Raw genomic sequence first — 13,520 nt, 5'->3', positions numbered from 1 at the left:
TGCCTAGATGAAGGAATAGGGTGCGTGCAAAAGGCTCTCTGGAAGGAAACCTGTGAGGAATGCAGGTTCTGAGGAAAGGTCCAACCTCAGAGCTCTAGAGGGACGGGTCTCTTAAGAGTTACATGAGACCACCTAAGGTCACAGTTCTTGTTCTCCAAACCAGCTCCTGCACTATCACGAGGAGGGAGCTGCTCACAAATACAGAACACAAAGATCTGATGCTGCATCTTCTACCAAAGCCAGGAGGCAGGGATGGTCAAAAGAGGAGGTCATGGTCAAAACCGTGAAAACACAGAAACTGATCTTGGCGACTCCGCTAGAAAAGTCTCAGATCACTCTGCTGGCTAACACGAAACAGGTAACAGAGGCTTTAATGTTTAACATTTTAAAGTGACAGGTGCTTAGAAAAAAGAGGGATGTACCAGTTGGGAAGAGAAGCGGGGGAAACTAAAGGTCCACAAGGGAGAAACAACATTCCTGCCAAGCCATGGGAAGTGCCCAGGAAGCTGAGCCGGGCAGGCTGGGAGCTGCTTTGTGGCTGCAGAGCAGAGAGACCCGGGACCGAGGCGGTGGAGCTTGCTGTGCTCAGGAGTGCTCTGGCAGGAGCTGTCCTGCACAGCTGAAGTGATACCGTCCACGTTTCCAGGACCTCGAGGGGACCAGATTGTGACGGCCTCCATCTTCAAAGATGAGTGCAAGGATACTGAATGCATTCAAGAGGGTGCACTAGCACTCTGGACCAGACAGCACACAGTATGCTTTATTTCGAGCTGTCTAAAGCAGCCACAGACTGCTAGGATGAAGTCAGGCTCTGAATGACAAGGAAGAAAGAACCTGTCCCAAAGTATTTCCTCCGGTCCGAGGATTCACTCAAAAAGCCTCACACAGTACATCAGAATCCAGGGCCCTACGGTTCTGGTTCTTGCTCGCAGGCCTTGCTGTTTCTCTTACCTGTGATTTCTGTCTTCTTCGGTTTCATTAACTGGCCCATCATAGACAGGATGTCTTGTCCCCCCTGCAAAACAGAAGACCCACAGAGTCAGTCCCGCTTTCTAAGGCAGCTGCAAAGGTCTCCACCACCACCATCACCATCACACTGCTTCCCATTGTCAACTGGACACGGGGTTTTAGGTGTGGAGACCCCAGACACCCTCACTGGAAAGCGTGAGGAACTTTTTTTTTTCAAGATTTTATTTATTTATTTGACAGAGACACAGCGAGAGAGGGAACACAGGCAAGGCTAGTGGGAAAGGCAGAAGCAGGCTTCCCGCGGAGCAGGGGGCCCGATGCAGGGCTCAATCCCAGGACCCTGGGATCACGACCTGAGCCGAAGGTAGACGCTTAATGACTGAGCCACCCAGGTGCCCCACGTGAGGCACTTCTAAACACAGAGGAATTTTTAAGAGGTCCCCCTTGGCCTTCATGGGATGTACCAGCTCTGTGCGGCCTGCCCCAATCTCCTTCTCCTGCCATAGCCTTTTCTGATCCCACATTCCCTGATTAGCCACACAGGACCATACCCTTCTCCAAACACCCGTGCTCTGGTACGATTCAATGCTTTTGCATATTCTAGTCCACCTACCTGGAAGCACAGTCTCTTTTCCGGGAAGCTCCAGTTACCCATCAAAGTTCGGGTCAAATGCCCCCATGGGGCATCCGACGCCTACCCTCTGCCGATGCTCTGGTTCCCTTGGGGATGGATGGACTGTTGAGGTAAGTGTAAGGATGTACTTATCTGCGTTCCCACGTCTCCTCTCTCTAGACTCAACTGCACAGTCACATTCAGCGAGTCCTGCCCTGGGGCTGCTTGGTCGGGGGAGCGACCCTGCAGGATGGCGGGCTGCTAACAGACTCACCGACAGGCTCACCGCCAGCCCCTCCCAGGGCAGTCATCTGCCTAGCGTTTTGTGATCCCTTTCTGCCAGGCCCTGGGACAGAGGTGGAGGTGCTTACTAAATGTTCAGCTATAAAATGTAGCGAATGTTTCCTGAGAACCTACGACATCTGATCCTGCAGGGTAGGAACTATTATGCCCTCTTCACAAAGGAGGAAACTCAAAACCAGAGCACCCTAAATCACAGAAAACCCAGGGACACCAAGCGACTAATGGGCAGAACTCATTAGTGTCGGAGTGACACAATCCCTGACTTCCAACTCTTGGCCAAACACTCTAACCAAGGTGAAGGCTCCCGGGAGGCTGGTTTGGGGACAGCTGTTCCACACACAGACAGACCTCTTGGTCCAAAACGATTCTTCAGCGGGACACCTGGGTGGCTCAGTTGTTAAGCGTCTGCCTTCGTCTCAGGTCATAATCCCTGGGTCCTGGGATCGAGCCCTGCATCGGGCTCCCTGCTCAGTGAGGTGCCTGCTGCTCCCCCTGCTTGTGCGCTTGATCTCTCTCTCTCATTCTCGCTTGCAAATAAATAAATAATAAAATCTTAAAAAAACAAAAACAAACCACAAACGATTCTTCAGCAATCTCTTGGCCAAGGCTCTAAGGGGCAAAACACCCAAGGATCAAATTTCAGGTTAGAAAGCCTATTCCCTGCTAGTGAAAAGGTAGACTCTTAGGATGAAGAGGAAATCAAACTGAAAGACTACCAGCAGGGGAGAGTTGGGGTTTTAAAATCGCACAATTTCCCAGAGATGTCATAGAGTCATACTGTACTTCCCCACATTTTACTAGTCAAGGCCTAAGCATCCGTTCGTCGGCATGAGGAGCAGACACAACTCCCGCTCCAAGCTAAAACACTGAAGATTTCACTGAGCAGGAGGAAAGACACAGCTTGGTCAGGCTTTCGGGAATCCTGCAAAGGGCTCAAAGAACACTCCTGCCCTCCACCATTAACACCCAGAGAATCCCAGGCGTGAGCCCGCTTGCTGGAGGGAAGCCATAGAAGAAGCTGGCTAGCTCAGGGCCAGAGGCTTGGCTGGGGTAAGAAACAATACACATGAAATCATCTGTGACTAGAGCATTTGAATTGGAACAAAGGAGTCCCTCGTAGCTCATGTCGATGTTAATTGCTGAACATTACAGATAGAAAAGGACCGTCTGCCCTAAGAAACGGCAGCAAGACACTGACAATTCATTCCCCGAGCTTCCATGCACACACAAAAGGGCTCGGGTGCCAGGTCATACCCACATCAAGGCAGTACCTGGGGCCGTGCGTTGGCCACATCCAAGTCGTGCAAGGTCACATCCTGGATGATTTCTTTCTTCTTGTGCACATCCCCCTTTGGCAAGGGGACATACTCTTCAGCTTCAAGGTCGAATTCTGTGGCGTAGGTATCACACCTGCCCTGCCTCTGCAGAAAGAAAGAAACCTGAGTGCCCGGTGAGTGTTCACTGCCAAGTCCCCAAATGGCACAGTGCTAAGTGAGATAAAAGTCTCAGTTCCCAACTGCGGGCCTGACAGCCTACCTGACGAACTCCAAATACGCCCCATGCCCCCGCTGCCAAGAGAAGGAAGCTATCTGCTCATCACTGGGCTCCAAAAACCCAGTTGAAAAACACCTGATACTTTCTCCAAATCTTTTCCCCCCTCTCTTTCTTTTAACTGTATGCAATTCCTGATAAAGGGCAAATCCAGTAGATTAACTGGAGACGGAGGGAGCCGTTCAGACTCTTTTGTAGGTGGGTGATTTATCGTATGATATGAAGTATTATGCTCATCCATTAAACAGTGAGGAACACTGTACAGGACACTGAAAATCAGATATAAAAAGAATGCCAACTAATGCAGCATTCCTTTCCACATGCATATATCTTGGGAAGAAAATACCAAAGAGATAAAAGGAAGATTAAACGCACTGCACACTTCAATTTGAAAATGACTACAGTTGTTCTGCTTTCTCACCCGGTACTCCCCCTCTAAACAGGCTTTAGTATTTTTCGAACAGACTGTCTGTTTTAATCATGAGAAGGTTAAAGAATGAAGATAAAGGGAAAGCAAACTTTATTCAACGTAAAGGGCCAACTGCTGACCTTCCCTCAGCATCCCACCAGATGCCAGCCCCTCCCTGCACCCCATACTCCTGAAGAAAGCACCCCCCTTGTCACCTAGGCCTCCTCCTGCGAACCAGGCATGGTGTTACCTTCACGGCCCCACTGTTGGCTTCAATGTAGATCACATCTCCAGCCTCTACTCGCTCTTTCTGCAAACTTTCAAAAATGCTGGGGTCCAGCTTAAAAAAAACAAACAAACAAACCCAAAAACATTTGACTCAGGGAACTGTAATACATATATAGTATCTATTTCCAATATGCTGTAAGGTATCTTTCCACAACGGACTCGAGGTAGCTAATGACTGTATGGAGAAAGTGCATCTGTGTGGGGGTGGGGGTATGTGTGTGCGTCTGCGGATGTGTGTGTGTGGATGTATGAGACAACTGGCTTTGGGGATATGTGTCCTAGAGACAGCAGAAGAATGAGTGTGCCCAAGGGGAACACGAGGGGAGACCTATTATCCGCCTTCCTCTTACTCCTGAGGTCCCAGATTGGCAAATATGATTCTGATTGCTTTTAGGTGAGGCCCACGCTGTCCGTGGGACCACAGGCCCTAAGACCCCCTTTTGAGATTGCTCTCCCTGCTTCAATTCTTCTCCTCCTCACCTCAGGTGGGGGTAGAACTTCCTGCATGTGAAGCACCCACTGGAACCTGCTTGCTCTTTGTGGCTGGCACTTGGTGCTCCTATGATTTTGGTCAAGGCTCTCTGAACCTCAGGCTCCTCATCTGTACAATAGCACCAAGGTATAAATATCCAGAGGGAAACACAAACCAAGCCTTTTGATTCAAATCTGTGTCTGCTCTCTGAGGCCTGCCTGCTTATACCTCCAGGAAAGGAGAGGAGCATATTTTTGACCACTGCTTTTCCCCTGATTGTCCAAATTCAAGCTACCCTTAATGTTCAATATTCTAGGACAGCATCTTTTGTCAGGAGTCAGAATTTAAACATAAGTTGCCTCCAGTTTCTCAAACTTTGTATTTTATAATGTGAAAAAAACGTGGGCTTTATCTCAAAATTAAAGAGTAAAACTCAGGACTCAGTGAAAGAAGCCAGACACAAAAGAACACATGCTGTATGATTCCATTTACATGAAATGTTCAGCAAAGACAAATATATACAAATAGAAAGTGGATTAGTGGTTGCCAGGGGATGTGGGTGGGAATGGGCTATTATCAACAGGCAGGAGGTGTTTTGGGGGGTGATGAAAATGTTCTAAAATTGGACAGTGGTGCTACCTATACCATTCTGTAAATAGATTAAAATTCCTTGAGTTGTACGCTTAAAATGGGTGAATTTTATTTAAAACTAAATCTCAATAAAGCTGTTAGAGACCGTAACCACAGGAACAAACCCGGGGCTCCGTGTCACTGGCAGGGTGGGGCCTGGCAGCCTCCTAAAGCATGAGAACAGTGCTTGGTAAGCCCCTGACGCAGGGCCTGGCACGAGGGAGGGACACGATAATGACGGCAAGTATGATAATTCTCCTCCTTCACAATTCAATACCTACAACAAGCATCTGAACTCCGTTTGTGCAAATACCTTATACATATGCTCAAATTAGCTACTCATTTGGGAAGAAAAACATTTCATTTTCTCCCTTAGGTTATTTTCTTGAAGAAACTGTGCAAAGCAGCCTGGTGGAGAGCTGAAATCTAAACTGCGTGCCTTACTTCAGCTCTCCTACACTGGGGAATATTCCTTTTTTTTTTGCCTCAAGCATTTTAATATTGGTTAATTTCCCAAATGAATTGACTGAAGATGTAATTACTGGAAAAGCAGCAGATCCTACCAAGAAATCTAATTAATACAGAAAGGGAAAGATGAGGGGGAGGTTTAAAAGAGATATTTGCAGAGGCAAGCTCCTGAGATGGAAACCCTGTTAGGAAAAAGAAAAATGACTCTCTGAAGAAGTGACATTTTTATGATCTCCATAAAGCAGTGACCAAGAAACCACCTTACAGAATCAAAGAACCATAAAATCACGGAGGAGAGTGAAGATGGAGAAATTATACGGTCAATCTCCCACAGTTCACAGATGGGCAAACAGAGGCCCAGAGAGCTCAACTCACTCCCAAAGGTCACACAGCAAGTTGGAGGATGGACAGCATAATGGCTGGGACTCACAGAGTCCGCTCTGCCACTTAACCAGCTGTGCAAGCCTAGGATAACTGCTTAACCTCCTGATGAAGTCTCAGTTCCTTCTTCTATAACATGAGGGAAATTACACACATGGCACACATACATGTAGAAAGCTATAAATGACAAAAGATGAAATATTTGTTGAAGCACTTAGCCTGGGCCTGGCACATCCAGTAAATAAGATCTATGATGCTATTATAATTATTATGATATTGTTTATTATAAATAATAAGGCAAAGCCTACAATCCCAATTGCCGCGTTTCTCTAACTGAAGGCTCTCAGAATAACATCAACAGCTACCATGTCTTAGGTAACTTGGAGCTACCCCAGAACTACAACTTTTATATCCTTCTAAGAACTCATTATCCCCATTTAATAGATAAAGAAACTACTGCTCAGAGATTAAGTCACTTGCCAAAAGCCACACTGCTCTCAGCAGCAGAGCCCGGTCTCCCTTTCGGACTTCGCCAGACTCCAAACCACACTCTTCCCCTGGGCGCCCCTGCTACCCACATCCCCAAGGCTAACAAGACAAGTGTCTGAGGAGGGTGACAGAAGGCCTCCCACACTGCCACCACTATGGCTTCTCCACAAAGCCCTCGCCTGAGCAGAGTCAACCACTGAAGCCACTGTAGGTTTCTAGGCTCTGACACATAAAAGGAACTACATTAAGGATTCTGTGTTTGGCCCCTTGGGATGTCCATCTGTCATCTGTTATACAACTCTTACCAGATTACTCAATGCTGCTTCTTTCTGTGAGCATGAACACTGATATCTGAAACATTAATCCGCAGGTTCAGAGACAGGCCCAGAGCCTTTGACACATGATCATAATACGGGATACAGCATGGCAAAAGGTAGACATGACTAACCACACAGCTCAGGTTTTAATGTACAGTTTCCTAGGAGTCAATGAGAAAAGTTAGAGCTATCTTTATTGGGTCTTCTTGTGTACTCGCCCTATTCTAGGTACTGCTTAACACACATAACATCCCCAAACGGCCCTGTGATGTATCATCACCCACAGCGTACGGAGAAAAGTGGGACAAAGAGAGGTTACATCACTTGCCCAAGGCCACACAGTGCTGAGAGATTCTGAGGCAAGACAAAAGAGTCCACACACAGGTACTCACTTTCAACTGTTTGGTTCCTTTGGCCGTTTTAAGTCCTATGATCACATGGCTAATGGTTTTGCCGTACCCTCCCATGGGGTTCTCTGTCTCACATGGAGTCAGCTCTGTGACTTCACCTTCATAAACCTCCTTGGTCTCCTTTATCCGCAGCCCTGGAAGAGATGGCAGGTGAGCCCTGGTGAGAAGCAGAATTCTCTCTCACATATTCATAATCTCTCTCTCTTACTCCTTAGTAGCCTTTTTAGCCACAAAACTTCCATGTCACCAAGACTGACAAGTCAACCTTACTAATGCACATTCAAGGGTATCATTCTGGGTAGAAAAGTACTACAAACATAAATGTAACCTGGAGGAGCTATTCAGAATTCAGAAAAACAATTTTATTTCAACTTTTCAAAGGGACTTTCTAGGTTCAAATCTAGAACTAAATAGACAAGCTATCATTCTCAAAATTGTTTCTCACATCTGCTACACCTCCAAGGGGATGAAATTTAGCTTTAGCCTCTAACCCAGTCTCTGAACCCAAACCATTCTGCTCCACTAGATATGCCCTCGTTTCCTGCATTTTTGACTCTCGAAAAAAATTTTAAAACCAATGGAATAACTCCCCACATCCCTTGTGACACTATCAGGCCTAAGCTAGATATAATTAGAGGTCCATGCCAACAGCAAGTGATACTTGACCTGCCAGGTGTCCTGGGCCTCTGGCTGACCCTCACTGCACACCCAAAGAAGAAAGACCCAATGGTCATTCAGCATTTGCAATGGGTTGTTTTACAAGTTTTCCGAGGCCACAATTTCCAAACCAACTCCCCAATAATAAAGCACAATTTTCAGATTAGAATATTATCAGTGAAGGCAAATGTCTCTCCTTGTTCTAAAGATCAACCACATTAGCTGTTCAATAAATGTTTATTGTCAAACTAAGAACTGTTGGCAAATTAATTTTTAGAACATGATCTCAGTGCCTTTTTATGAAATGTTTTTGCTGCCTAAAGTACTTCACTCCTTTTTGGCTTCGCCAACTCCCCAGTTCAAATACTTACTCCTAGAAAGCTTGCCTGACACACCTTCTTCCTTACCCTCCAGATGACTCCCATGGCAACCTGGGCCTCCCACCCAGCACTCATACATGGGATTGCTGGGACTCGGGAAACCTGACTCCCCTCTGCTAGACTGTCAACAGCCACACACATAAGTGGGTGAATGGAGGAAGTTACTCGAGGGTATGGGGGGTGTCATCAGGCAGACCATCCAGTACCCAAGAAATATGTCTACAGATACTTCCACACATTCTCTGTAATGACCGAGATCTCTAAGGAGGTTGCCACATGATGCAACAGCCCAGGTCCACCATAACACCCCCAAACCTAAAACCCTAAAACCCCAACCCTGGATCACACCTTTCTGCCTTCAAAGTCAACACAGGCATGTCCCTGCTCACTGGTGCAGGGGGACAGGGAAGAGCGACTGGAGGGGGCACAAGGAGCTTCTGGAATGGTTGTTTTTTTTTTAGGAGCTTCTGAAGTTCTAATGTGTCTCTTGATGTCGGTGCTGGTTACATGAGTGTATTGACTTTATGAAAACTCACTGAGCTAAATACCTATGATTGTGTTTTTTCTTCTGTGTGTGTATGTGTGTGTGTATATATATACACATATATACATACCCACATATATATGTATTATGCTTTAATAACATGTTAAAATAACAAAAAGAAAATTGGGTTTGTCTAACAAAGCAATGATAATTACTAGTAAGTAAAGGTTTTCTTACAACAGGAAAACAAATGCATACCACTGAACACCGCTTCTCTGAAAACACATGCACTCACACACAAGCTCTCCCCAGTTCCCAAAGTCTGGGTCAAGGGACACAAATCCTTTTCTCCAAAACCACAGATGTATCACAGGTAAGTTAACAGCCAATAAATCTGTTTTCCAAGGATTCTACATCAACAAGAAAACCATTTTCAGTCACTATACCTACCATCAATCCAGAGGCACGAAAGGAAACATCCTTGGGTCAAACTAGTTGAAGATGCATCCAGAAGGAGTCCCTACATTTAGGGAAAGCTGCAGGCCGCACCAGGAAGAACACACTATAAACCTCTAACTGTGGCGGCCTCTTCACCCATGTAAGTGGCCTTCGCACACAGTCTACAGAGGGCATGCATGTCACTGCCTCATTTGATCCTGCACTGGAATCCTGAGGACGAGGGGAGGGGCCAGCACATCCCAACCTAGCCCTGTGAAACAGCCAGAGTGAGCACTCCTTATGTCCTTTTACAGATTTTACAGAGGGGAGGTCAGCTCCAAGAGGGGAGCCAAGGGTCCTTTCATCCTTCATGGTAGACCCCAGACTAGAGTCCAAGTCTTCTGGCTCTGACACCAGCTTCTTCCCACCATGCCACACCGCACACCACACCACAGGGCGCCAGCTGGCTGACAGCCTTTCCCACAACACTTGGCTCTGTCCTTTCCCCTTCAGGTAACATGTGCCCACTGACTTCAGCAGTCCCTTTCTGCCAGCCCTTGGGTGTGAGCCTAGTCTCCATCTAATTTAAGTTTTGCCCAAAGGAAAAAACAGAAATGTAAGGGAAACCCATAGGTTAAAAAGATGTAAGACACATATCAACCAAGCTATCATGCAGATCCTTATTTGTATCCTGATTCAAATAATAATTCAAAAAATTTTCGAAAAAGGAAAAACACTATAACATGAGACAACTAGAAATTTGAATACTAGGTATTTGATGACATCAAGGAATATATTGTTCGTTTTTTTCTAGGCATGACAGTGGTATAGTGGGGTTTTCTTTAAGTCCTTATTTTGCAGAGATACATATTGAAATATTTAGGGATGAAAAAGTAGGTCTGCAATTAACTTCAAAGGATCTGGGAGGGGAATGATGGGGGCTATAGATCAATCAAGATTAACTATGAGTTGAAGCCTGGTGATGGGACCATGGGGGAAGGTCATCACTTGACTCCTTTTTGTACATTTGAAACTTTCCAAACTAAGAGTAAAAAGGAAAAAAAGCAATGAAATACTGTTCTACCACCTCTAGGATCACTACAATTAAAAGCTGACCATATCAAGAGTTGGTGAGGATGCAGAACAGCGGGAAAGTTTGCACTGCAAATAGGGGTGTAAATTGGTACAAATACTTTAGAAACAACATGGTATAATCTCCTAAAGTTGAACACATGAATACCCTATATTCTGTAATTCAGCTTCTAGGTATACACCTACTAGGTGTAGGCATACTACATGAAACAATACCGATGACTCTCACAAACATAACTTTCTGGAAAAGAAACCAAACACAGAAGAATATTTACTTCTACACTGCCTGATTGCATATATGAGCTTCAGAAACAGGCATAACTACTATAATGTTAGAAGCAAGACAGTCATTAATTTGGAGAAGGAATAAAGGATGGAGATTGGGGGTGGACACAAAGGGTACTCTGGGGTATTGGCAATACTCTCTTTGTTGACTGGGTGCTGACTGCATGGGCTTTCAGTTTATGATAATTCACTGAGCTATACACTTGTGCTCCAGGTACTTTTTTGTTATGTGCACACAAAATGACCAAGTCACTTTAAAAAGAAAAATTTAAGTAAATAATACTAGTGAGACCTGGCAAAGGAGGAACACCGATGGCTTACATTTAGGAGACAATATTCTGGGGCACCTGGGTGGCTCAGTCGTTAAGCGTCTGCCTTCAGCTCAGGTCATGATCCCAGGGCCCTGGGATCGAGTCCCGCATCGGGCTCCCTGCTCTGTAGGAGGCCTGCTTCTCCCTCTCCCACTTCCCCTGCTGGTGTTCCCTCTCTCGCTGTGTCTCTGTCAAATAAATAAAATCTTTAAAAAAAAAAAAAAGGAAACAATATTCTAAACCTCAGCTGGAGTCTACATCATGGTTCTCTCACCCTTTAGTATCATGATAGGCCTCTACAATTCTTCAGACCCTGGCTGGACTCAGACCATTTGCCTCTGAGTCTCAGGGGTTGGGACTGCCATTATCATTCATTTAAAGCTCCCCCAGTGATTCCCGCGTGCAGTCACAGCTGAGAACCACTCATTTAAGGAGTGAAGAACTCCGTCCTACTCACAATGTAGAGCCGTAAACTACCTCTGATGACAGGTAGCCTAGATAGGGTTTGGGTGTCCTCACCATCAAGCCACCTCTGTTCTGATACGGAAACAGCCCAATGGCACAAAGAGACACTGCCAATGGTGTCAGACACTCTCGATCACTTCCCACTTTTAAACATGGTCATTATCTTATCATTGGGTCAGTTGCCTTCTTTCCCCAGAAACCCAACCAGAACAAAGACTCTCAGATATTAAAGTTAAGGAGAAGTTCTACTCTACCTTCATTCAATCTGATAGCCCTACAAATGGAAGTTTTGGAATGGCCCCAAGAGAGGCTGTGTTTCACTTTCACCTTTCCAAATTCTTAGTTCCTCAATACCGAGACTAAAATTTTCCAAACCTACATGAATGTATCAGAAGACTGTGACTTACTTGGAAAATTCTGTACTTTTAAAATGAACTTTGATTTTTTTTAAATCAAAACTTTTATATCCCACAGAGATAAATTCCTTCCAATGGAATGCTCCCTCTCTCTCCTGTTAATGACCATGACATGAAATTCCTTGAGTGGGGAAGAAAGGCATTCCCGTCTCTCACTAGTCCCTGTGTTTGTTTAGAAGTCGCTGTGTGCTGACAAGCAGGCAGGGGATGTGGCTGACGGACAATGAAAGCGGCTGTTAGCCAGGGAAGGGAACAAGCCGGCGCTCTCTCTGGCAACGGCAACACGAATGACACAGGTTTCATCTGCTGGCTCAGGTTTCTGAATCCCTGACAGGGACCTTCATCACGTCAAGGAAACAGCACAGACTCCTTGCTTTTAATTTCTGGTCAGCTTACCGCTTCCTCCCCACCCCTCTGCCAACTTCACAGGAATTCAAAGGCAGAGGGAGATGGGCAGGGATCCTTTTTGAAGACAGTCAATGGCCTGCCTTTTTATTTTGTGGCAGGATCAAGAAATTCTCTTTACCTCAGTGCCATCAAAAGAACTGCACTGCCCCCTCCCCTCAAAAATGGCAAATCACAAAGCAGATGCCTAGGAAATTTACCTCTATTTTTTCCAATTTTAAAGCATTAAAGTTACTTTTATGCAACCTCAACACATGCACTTATGTAAAAGTCAGTTTTGTCAGATTTTATCAATCAGAAAAATAGTTTTTAGTAAATAAGAATACATTTCAGATGTACTCAGATATTTGAGCCAGTTGTAATATCTTACAGTTTATCTTATTAATTAGTGAGTTAAATAAAATCTTTGGCACATGTTCATTAAGTTTTTAAAAAGGACTCAGAAAGATCTTAAACCCCAAAGAGGGTCTTTCGAGCCATGTCCACTGTTATTCCAGATACGATGCAAAAGTCCAAAGAGAGCAAGACACGTAAGAGCACCAGCTGAACCTCACAAACATAACCACTGCTAAAAAAAAAAAAAAAAAAAAAGCAACACCTGAAGTAGGTTCCATTTAGATAAAGTGTAAAGGGCAAAATTCTGCCACCCCGCTGCACCAGCTCTGCCGAGCACAGAAGCCGCGGCCACACAGCGCTCGCGCCCTGCGGGTCGGTGTGGGACAGGTGAGGGGCTGTGGCCAGCCAGGGCATGGCGACACCTGCGTGCTGGCCCTGCTCTGCACCTCGAGCTGAGCGGTGACTGCGTGTTTACCTCATAATTAATCGTTAAACTACAGGCATGCTGTACCTGCTTTTCTATATGTATATGATATTTCAATTTAAAACAGCCACCAAAACAATGCAGTGTTTCCAGTAACAAAGATTTCCAGTAAGGACTATTTCGCAGTTTAAAAAAAACCCTATATCTACATAACACAAAGCTTAGCCTACAGACACGGCCCATAATCCCTCTGGCTTAGAACAAGAGTCCCACACTCAGGTGCTCGCAGGGACCCGGTACAGGCAAGCACCCAACGGGGAAGGTCAAGAAGCAGAGCAGGCCCCCGGGGGGCTGTGACGCAGTGCCGCACAAGCCCGCTCTGCAAAGGAGCGCTGCTCGGCCCCAACCTGGCTGTTGCTGTGTGGGAATGAAAGCTTCTCTCCAGAAGCCAGAAAGAAGGATTTTATAGGACATTCCCCAATTTCTAAACACTGGCAACTAACTCAAAATTCATTTTAAAAAACCCT

The 13,520-nt window shown here is 45.6% G+C and overlaps 1 protein-coding gene across 1 annotated transcript in view; it reads right to left on the bottom strand.

The window, feature by feature from the left end:
- The window catches only part of RUVBL1 (RuvB like AAA ATPase 1), a 42,353-nt gene that overhangs the window by 16,221 nt on the left and 12,612 nt on the right, over nucleotides 1-13,520 (bottom strand). Inside the window, exons 4-7 of the mRNA XM_081823124.1 lie at nucleotides 7,283-7,434; nucleotides 4,096-4,185; nucleotides 3,157-3,306; nucleotides 952-1,015 (exon numbers count right to left, since the gene is read on the bottom strand). Of these exons, the coding sequence (XP_081679250.1) occupies nucleotides 952-1,015; nucleotides 3,157-3,306; nucleotides 4,096-4,185; nucleotides 7,283-7,434 (456 nt within the window). The remainder of the gene's footprint in view (nucleotides 1-951; nucleotides 1,016-3,156; nucleotides 3,307-4,095; nucleotides 4,186-7,282; nucleotides 7,435-13,520) is intronic.

The sequence above is a fragment of the Leptonychotes weddellii genome, chromosome 1 (assembly GCF_054177405.1).
Source record: "Leptonychotes weddellii isolate Sample4059 chromosome 1, ASM5417740v2, whole genome shotgun sequence".
NCBI lineage: Eukaryota > Metazoa > Chordata > Mammalia > Carnivora > Phocidae > Leptonychotes > Leptonychotes weddellii.
The sequence above is the reverse complement of the archived record's forward strand: the minus strand, read 5'-3'. Positions and strand labels throughout refer to the sequence as shown.